This window comes from Chrysochloris asiatica, unplaced genomic scaffold (assembly GCF_000296735.1).
Source record: "Chrysochloris asiatica unplaced genomic scaffold, ChrAsi1.0 scaffold00012, whole genome shotgun sequence".
NCBI classification, from domain to species: domain Eukaryota; kingdom Metazoa; phylum Chordata; class Mammalia; order Afrosoricida; family Chrysochloridae; genus Chrysochloris; species Chrysochloris asiatica.
Genome location: NW_006408530.1, coordinates 23,235,829 through 23,246,112, shown reverse-complemented (window position 1 = coordinate 23,246,112; position 10,284 = coordinate 23,235,829). Strand labels below are relative to the sequence as shown.

The 10,284-nt window shown below is 34.7% G+C and overlaps 1 protein-coding gene across 1 annotated transcript in view; it reads right to left on the bottom strand.

Moving 5' to 3' along the window:
* Positions 1 to 10,284, bottom strand: part of LRP1B (low density lipoprotein receptor-related protein 1B) — a 2,342,762-nt gene that overhangs the window by 1,443,793 nt on the left and 888,685 nt on the right. The window contains exon 7 of the mRNA XM_006834597.1: positions 111 to 273. Coding sequence (XP_006834660.1) covers positions 111 to 273 — 163 coding nt within the window. The remainder of the gene's footprint in view (positions 1 to 110; positions 274 to 10,284) is intronic.

Here is a 10,284-nt window from a genome sequence, read left to right as displayed (position 1 = left end):
ATATATTAATTGAATCTGCAGTCATTTTCCACAGTGCTCACCAGACACTATTCTTTTTTCATCAAAACTTTTCAGATAAAAGATAAAACTCAAGAAAAAATTTTTCTTACCCTGCTGTTGGATCTACTGCTATTGCCTTTGGATTATGAAGCTCCAGCTCAATCAGGGTGACACATATAGACCCATTGTAATTACAAACAAAGATCCGATCACTTATATGGTCCACAAAGTAGAAATTTCTGGTGAGCCAGTCAATCGCCATTTGTTGTACATCTGAAAAAGTAAAATACAAAATCATTGAATTGCAGGTGCAAATCCAATAACAGAAGTCAAACAGTAGCAATGTCTGTCCAAACCATCAGAGATGATAATTCACAAGCATAGATACTGTATGATAAAAACCTGAAAAGAAAATTACCTGCTATGCCAAAATGAGTGATTTATGTTATAAAATAATGATTCTCCTTGGTACTTTTCTTCTTACTAATTGAGCACTGAGGAAGACCTAGATGAATGATAGCATTGCTGTTGTGATTGTTAACTGCCATCGAATTGGTTCTGACTCATAGCTACCCTGTAAGGGTTTTCCAAGGACAATCCTAAACTATAGATATTTTCAAGAAAATATTTTTCTCCTACTTTATAATTAGTCAAAAAAGTTCATTCAACTTGTTAGGCATAACTAGCAAAATATCTCATTCAACCTACTAAGCATAACTGTTTCAATGGCATAGTCAAACTCTAAATAATAAGAGGAGTGATTGGCTATTGTGAATTTACTCAAAATACTGACTCTTAAATAATATTTTATTAAAAACAAAACAGAAAGAAGAACCGAAAAGGTTATAAAGGAGATAGTAATGATTCCTGTATTAAAAAAAAAAAAAAAAAAATTGGGAATAAAGCAAAAGGAAGGGGACATGCACTCCAACCAGGACATGGTAAAATAGGACTGCTCAAAGATGAATGAAGACTCTGGAAGAGTTCTGTTCTATAGCACTACACAATGATGGAATTTTCTGTATTTGTACCATCCAAGCAGGTTGATGCTAGGCAAATACTGGGAAATGAAATGCTATCATTAGATTTTAATTGTTCTAAATTTAAATTCAAATAACCCAAGTAGCTTGTGACTGCTACTGGACAGCACATCTTTAGAAAAATATATTTGTGTTTGACTTGATTATTTGTTATTTGATTAGACCTCTACACTGTGGCAATCAACAATTTGACATACTGTGGTGGCTTGTATGATACTGTGATGCTGGGAAACTATGCCATTAGTACTTCAAATACCATCAAGATCACCTAAGATGGTCCACTAAAACAGACTAGGAAGAGAGACGAAGCATCGCACTTCTGAAAAATTAGTCACTGAAAACCATATGGGAACAGTGGAACATTGTCTGGTATATTGACAGGAAATGAAGAGTCAACATTAATGAAATGGATGGATCAAAGCTTTTTGAACCTTCATTTGAAGATATGGCAGGCCATGAAATGATAAGAAATCATGTAAATATCCATGAAAAATCAAAACATGAACTATACAAACTATGAATCTAGAAAAATTGGAAAGCATCAAAAATTATACGGGATGAAAAAAAAAAAATCAGTAGCCTAGGTATTAGTGAATTGAAGTGAATGGGTATCAGAAAATTTGAATCAGACAAGTATGGACTATTAATCACAGAATAAACACTAGAAAAGGAATGGTGTCACATTCCTTATAAAAAAGAATATTCCAAGATCTATCTTGCAGGTCAACACTGTCAGTAATAGTAAAATACCTATATATTTACAACGAAGGCTGGTTAATACTCTAATATTATTCAAATTATGCACCAATGACTAATGTCAAAGATTTAAAAAATGGAGATTTTTTACTTTAGCACTCTAAAATGGTTCAAACCTGCAATCAAGAAAAACTGATATTTACTTGTGATTAGAATGTGGAAGTTGGAACAAAGAAGAATCAGTAGTTGGGAAATAAAGCCTTGGTGATAATAACAACAGCAAAAATTGTCTGAGAGAATGTTGCAAGACCAACAATATCCAATACCATTTTTTAACAACATAAATGGTGACTATATACACATGGGCGGTTACGAATTGGGCTGCGAACCTCAAGGTCAGCAGTTCGAAACTAACAGCTGTTCCGCTGGAGAAAGATGAGGCTCTCTGCTCCCATAAAGATTTACAGCCTCGGAAACCCTGTACAGGGTTGCTATGAGTCGGAACTGACTCCACAGCATATACCAACAACAAGAAGATACACGTGGACTTTTCTGAATGGAATGCACAGGAATCAAATTAACTACATGTCATCAGTCAGAACAAGACTAGCGGCGAACTGGGGAACAGAGCATCAATTGTTCATATGTAAGTATAGTTGAAGCTGATATAAAGAATCCATGAAATAAAGGTATTGCTTTGAGTATATTCTACCTAAAGTTAGAAACCCTTTCAATAACAGATTTGATGTTATGAACATTAACAACTGAAGCCAATATGAGTTGTGGGATTACATCAAGATCACCCATGAAGAAAGCCAAATGTCATTAAAAACAAGGGGCTGGAGGTGGGGAGGGTAGGACCATAATGTATGTCAGAAAAGACTCTGAAACTTGTTCTTGAACACAGAGTAGCTAAAGTGAGTAGAAGAAATGATGAAGTGAAAGAACTGAAAGATTTCAAAGGGTGTTTGGAGAAGACAACGTAAAGTATTATAATGAAATGAGAAGAAACCTGAAACAGAAAACTAAAAGGAAGATCATATTTGTTGTTTCTCAAGCTGTGAGCACTGAAGAAAGAATTTCAAGACCTTGGATGTAATGAAGAAAGAGTCTATAGGCAAAATGTTAGGGAGTTAAAAACCTTAAATATGTAGATGGCACAACCTTGCTTGCTGGACTAGAACAAATATATAGCCTTCAGTATGGATTACACCTCAACACAGAGAAAATAAAAATCCTCACAACTGGACTAGTAAACAGTATCATGGTATATGGAGAAAAGATAGAATTTGTCAACGAACTTCCTTTTGTTTAGATCCAGATTTAGCACTCATGAAAGCAGTATCAAGAAAATAAACCACATATTACATTAGGCACATTTGCTATAAAAGACCTTTAAATTATTAAAAGTGCAGTTTGATGACTAAGTCAGCTTGACCCTAGCCATGGTATTTTCAATTATTTCATATGAATATGATAGTTGGACAATAATATAAAAGACCATAGAATAATTGATGCACTAAGATTATAGTGTTGGTGGAGAATATTAAAAGTATCATGGACTGCCAAAAGAACAGACAAATATGTCTTGGAAGAAATACTTCCAGAATGTTACTTATTAGCCAGAATGACAAGACTTTATCTCTAGTACTTTGGACATGTGAGGGACCAGTCTCTGGAGAAGAAATTTTTGCTTAGTAAAGTGAATAGTCAGCAAACAAGAGGAAGACCTCTAAGGAGAAGTATCAACATGGCAGCAGCAACAATGGTACCAAACATAATGATAGTTGTGAGGATGGCATAGGATCAGCACTGTTTCCTTCTGTTGTGCACAGGATTGACACCAGCTGGAACCAGCTCACGGGCAACGACCAGTATTGATAAATAATATCATTGGTAAAATACTGAATGGAACAGCAAGTATCAAAAGAATATTGGAGACATACAGTCATTATCAAAAAGAGCTACTGATGTTCAACATTTCAGGAAGAACTTTATAATCAAGGACCAGTGGTAATGAAGGAAAAAGTCCAAACAGCACTGAAAGTATTGGTGAAAAGCAAAGCTCCAGGAACTCACAGAACAACAAATGACATGTTTTAACAAATAGATGCAACACAGTAGTGTTCATATGTCTATGTCAAGAAATTTGAAAGACAGCTACCTGGTCAACTGATTAGAAGAGATCTATATTTGTACCCATTTCAGAGAGAGGGGAGCCAATGGAAGGTATAATTTATTGAACAATATCATTATTAACACACACAAGCGAAACTTGCTGAAGATTACAGGAATACATTCAGGGAACTGTCAGAAAAATCAATCTAGATTCAGAAGAGGATGTGGAATGAAGGCTATCATTGCTTATGTCATATAGATCTTGGCTGAATGAATAGAATATTGATTTTACAATAGCATTTGATAGTGTGGATCGTAGCATATTATAGATAGCATTGTAAATAATGGGAATTCCAGAACATTTTATTCTGGATGCAGAACCTGTAGGTAGACCAAGATGTAGTCATTCTAACAGAACAAGTGAATACTGAGTGATTTAAAAGCAAGAGAGGTATGTGACATGGTGTGTGTTCTTTCACCATACTAATTAAATCTGTATGCTATATGGGAACATGGAATTCTGGTGTGGCACTGTAAGACAAAAACTGGACTGCAAGATTGGTTTGAATCACAAGGTCAGCAGTCCAAACTCACCAGCTGCTCCTGGGAAACCCTATGCAGGGTTGCTATGAGTCACAGTCCCTATAAAGGGTTGCTATGGGTTGGAACTTAACCACAACAATATGAGAATTCAAGAGACTGGACGTTATGATGAAGAATATGGCAGGATTGGAGGAATGTTCATTAACAACCTTGGATATACAGATGAAATAACATTTGCTTAATCAAAGCAAAGGGGACTTGATGTGCCTAATGATGAAGATCAAAGATATCAACCTGGATTATATCTCAACATAGAGAAAACAAAGATCCTCACAACTGTATTCATAATCAATATGATGAAGAATGAAAATAAAAAATACTGACATTCTCAAGGATTTTATTATACTTGGATCCATAATCATTGCCCATGGAAGCAGCAATCAATAAATTGAATGATGTATTATACTGAACAAATCTGTTGCAAAAAAATTCTCTTTAAAGTGTTAAAAAGACAAAGATGTCATTTTGTGGACTAATACATGCCTGAAGCTATGCATGGTATTTTCAATCATCTCATATACATGCAGAAGGTGGACAATGAATAAAAAAAGTAGGTAATGACTAAGAATGAAAAAGATTTGATGCCTTTGATTTGTGCTATCAGCAAACATTATTAAATGTACCATGAACTTTCAGAAGAATAAGCAAATTTTCTTGGAAAAAAATAATTTAGGCATATTATCAGAATGGACAAGTCTATGGAGAAGGATATCATGCTTGATAAAGTAGAAGGTCAACAAAAGAGAGGAAAACTCTCAGTGAGATGGACTGACACAACATCTACTCTGATGGACTCAAGTAATGATTGTGAGGAAGGCACAGCACTGAACCGTACTTTGTTCTGTTGTATATAGGGTCAGAAGTCCTGATGTGGCACTGTAGGATTAGCAACCATCAAGGTTGTTTTGAAAAGAAGTCAACAAGGTTGGTTTGAAAAGAAAAGTCAGGGGTTCAAACTCACAAGCTGTTCCTTGGAAACCTGACAGAGTCACTATGAGTTGAAACTGACTTGAGAGCACATAACAGTAAAAATGTGAGTCAGAACCAGATTTCTAAGAATTTGTGGACCTAGCATGGCATTGTAGGATCAGCACTGGGCTGTGAACTGTAAGCTCAACAGTTCAAACTCAGCACTCACTCTTCAGAAACCCTGTATAGGGGTGCTATGAATCAGAACCAACTTGAAGGTACTCCTACCAATAACACACTGGAAAATTAAATGCTAATTTATATATGATATAAATAGTAATCTGAAAGTTTATGGTTTTATTGTCATACGAAACATTAATTAGTTTTATATCTAACCTATAAAAATATTCAAATATGTTTCCTTAAAAATGTGTATAAGTATGAATTCCATTAGTGCTCTTAGACCAGTGTTATAATTTTACTGGTTCCTTCAATAAACATTTACATAAATTGTTGACCCTTGTTCTTTCTAGATTTTTATGACAGTATTTTTTTTAAGTTTCAAAACTTATAATTTGATAAACGTTTGCTCTAATTTACTATATGGTACATTGATTAATCCAAATTTCCTTCTGCAATAGGAGTTTAAGCATTCTTCCAACATTATGTATTAAATTTTTTTCCTTAAAAACATGATCCTTTAATGATGATGCTTTTTTTCAATAGAAAAACTTAACAACATGGACATATGTTTCAGCATTGTCCTTCATAATGGCATATTTTCAAGGCAAGGTAGAGAAAGCTAGATGGCAGAGGTTGCTATTTTGTGTAAGGACAAGTACAAATCTAAAATAAATGAGTAATTTCTCCTCGTGAGAAAAGGGGAAGGGGATTGCCTTCTCCAATGACTTCTTAGAAGCCACTTTAGATGGTTTCTAAGACACTTTTAAATGTGATACAGAGACACGAAGTGAACATATTCTATTGTAAAAATGTCACCAATTGACTTGCTAGTTGCAGAGTTGAGCCAAGACTTTAATTTGTAAAATGCACAGTATCTATGATATGCAATAAAGTGAAGCACAATAGAATAAGGTGGGAGGGATTTTATATAGGGTTTTAGTACAGAAAATTCAAGAACTTAAAGGAAACTTCTGGTGTTTAAATTAAAAAAAAAAAAGTCTCTTGCATATTCTTTGTCTTTCTAAACTAACATATATACATAACTTGAGGTAATATTCCTCTTATTGTTGTTAAGTGTCTTCAAGTTGGTTCCCAGTCATAGCAACCCTGTATAGGGTTTCTGAGGAGTGACTGGTGAGTTTGAATGGCCAACCTTGCAGTTCAAACAGACCTTTAGGTCCAGTGCTTATCCTACAGTGCTACCCCAGGACTCTTACTTTTCAGTGTTTCCTGGAACAAGATTAGAATGAAATGAGATGGCCTAGATGTAGCTCTAGGCTGGAAGGACTATAAAATAAACAATTATCTTTAAAATCTGAATGGATTGTTGTATCCCCTTACCTATAATGTCTCTGAATTCTAAGTAACAGCAGCACATCAAATTAACTTAGGACTCTTGACATGAGGTGGTGACAATGCTAAGGTCTGAGGCCAAAATTCCATTTGGAATCCAAAGAAACTTTGGCATTGAGAATGCAGCCTGTCATTTCTATAAATCTCCATTATATCCTAAGAAAATTACTTGGTCAAACATTTTAGAGATTAATGTGACTTTGCTTGCTTAAAGGTTCCTCTTGCTTAAGAATACACCCTATTTAAGAAACCAGGTCCAAAACAATTCTCAGAACCGATGCCTCAAGATAAATTTCAGAATTACGTATTTTCTCCCTGTACTCACACAGAGAGCGTCTCAAAATTGTTTTAAGGACAGATGTGACCAATTTAAAGGTAACTTTTTAAAAAAAAGTTAGAAATGTATATAGTTTTTTATCATTGAGATAAACACTCACCCAATTTATTCACCATTACATAAATGTCAGAAGTTTCCTTTAAGTTCCTGAATTTTCTGTACTAAAACCCTATATAAAATCCCTCTCACCTTACTCTATTGTGCTTCACCTTATTGTACATCATAGATGCTGTGCATTTTACAGATTAAAGTCTTGGCTTAACCCTGCAACTAGCAAGTTGATTGGTGCCATTTTTACAATAGAATATGTTCACTTTGTGTCTCTCCATCACATTTTGGTGTTTCTCAGAATATTTCAACCTTTATCATAATGCTATTGCACACTCACTAGACCACAGTATGGTATAAACATAATTTTTTTATATAGCGTTGGAAACCAAAAGATGTGTGTGACTAGCTTAATTGACTTCATTGTAATAGTGTGTAATAGAACCTGCAATATCTATGAGCTATGACAGTACTTTTGTAAATCCTTTAAAAGTTCTGCCAGATCTGATCATTCTGTTTCTTCACTGAAACAATTTGTTTTAATATTAGCAGGGACTCCAGTTTGCTTTTGTCATTTCTTCCTATCTTTGCAATCTCTTTAGCAGATTGCCTGCATCATATTCTGGTTAAATAATTATACAATAATAGAACTTTTCTTTCACTCCTATTTTTGGGGAGGTTTCCTGGGTTGCAAGTAGATTTTATTTCCGTGACTTTTCCTCCACATATGCTTTACAAGAACAATCAGAAAGTGGATATTACAATTCACTGGATACAGATTTTTAGATCATTCTAAAAACCACTCCTGAAATAAGTCTTCATGTCACTTTAAACTTTTAAATGTTCCCCAAAGTACATACACCTTTTCTCAGCTGGTGCAGCAGCCAGGAGTTTTATAAGTCTGAAGCATTTATCAGTCTCAAGAAAGCTAGAAATGGATGCTTTGCTTTGTTTAAAGTCTTTTTGCATTATTATATCAGCTGGAGTTCAGAGCTTACTGTTTCAAATGTCTTTTCAAATTGTCTTGGAATCAGATAAAGTATGTGTCATAATGTCCATTCAATGACCCAAACCACATGCTGGGCATGCAGTTGGTTTACTCTAAGCAATTGTAATTTCATACAAAAGAGCTGTTTGACTATATGTGCACCTTCTTTCAACTCGTCATCATTTCACAAAGATTCTCTGCTACTGAAACAATAGGTATTTTTGCAATAATCCACACAATAGTTTTCCATGCAGTGTTACAGTAAGGTCTCACTAAAGAACCTAATAATTTGTGAAATACTTAGTGATTGTGAAGAATTTGTTTTGTTTCATTTCCTTACACTTGAAGTCCCTACATGATTTTTATTAAGACTGGGAAATTGAAGCAGTTAGACAAAGTAAATAAGTAATGTGTCATACCTGTGATATATTATGTGTTATTGTGCTGATAGAAGATATGTCATGAGTATTTTAAATACCAGATGGGTCGCCATGGTGGACCAGTTTCAGTTTAGCTTACATATTAAGAACGACTACAAAAAATGAGTCAGACTACTTCTGAATATTCAGTCACTGAAAAACTTATAAATTGCAGCAGAATACAATCAGATACAGTGCCTGAAGATGAGGACCTCAAGATGGAAGATAGTCATAATATGACTGGGAGAGTTTCCACCTCAAGGTAAAGTTGATGTGAATGGTGCAAAGCCTTAGGGACCTTCATTTTCTGAAGAGACACAACTCAAAATGAGGAGAAAAGCTGCAATCGTCCATTAATAATCAGAAAATGGACTGCATAAAGTATGAATCTGGGAAGATTGTTGTCAAATACAAAATGGAAGCCATAAAAATTGATTTCCTAGGCATTAATGAGCTGAAACCACCATTTATCTGTCAGTTTGTCACACTGTGGTGGCTTGCATTTTGCTGTAATGTTGGAAGCTATTCCACGGGTATTTTGAATATCAGCAGGGCCATCCATGGTGGACAGGTTTCAGCTGAGGTTCCAGACTAAAACATACTTGTAAAAAGGAGTGGAAGACTACTTCTAAATCTGTAGCCACTGAAAACCTTACGAATAACAGTGGAATACTGTCAAATAACACCACAATATTGAATATTGAAACATGATGAATGGAAATAGAATATTTACAGATATAGTGCTGTAAGATGAGTTCCTCAAGTTGGAAGGCACTTAAAGTACAACTGGGTAAGAGCTAGCTGCCTCCTCAATGTAGAATTGACCTTTCTGACAAAAATGGAGGAAATCTTCCAGGACCATCATTTGCTGATGGGTCACAACTCCAAATAAGTAGAAACATCTGCAAATATCCATTAATAATGGGAACATGGAATGTATGAATTATGAATCTAGGAATATTGTATGCTGTCAAAAATGATATTGTAGGCATTACTGAGTGGTGCTATAAAATTAGCATTGGACTTTGAAACACAAGGCCAGATGTTCAAACCCACCAGCTATACCTCAGAAACTTTATAAAGACTTGCTACCAGTCAGAACCAACTCAACGATACTTAACAATAACAACCACGAGCTTAAATGGACAGGTATTGACTATTTTGAATCTGACAATCACATGGTATACTAGTATGGGAATGACAAAATGATGAGGAATGGCATCACATTCATCATCAAAATAATATTTCAAGATAAGTCTTAAAGTATAATGTTGTTGGTGATAGGATAATATTCATATGCCTATAAGGAGGACTAGTTAAAGACACTATTCAAATTTATACACAACCACTAAAGTCAGTGGTAATGAAATTTAAGAATTCTACCAACTTCTTCAGTTTAAAATTGATCAAACATACTATCAAGATGTAATGATAATTATTGGTGATAGGAAAGCAAAGGTTGTAGAGACAAAATATGTTTTTGAACACATCCCTCCTGAATTTAAAGATCATGTCAAGAAAAGATTTGATGCATTAGGCACTAATGCCTCTAAACCAGAAGAGTTGTAAGATGACATCAAGATCATAATA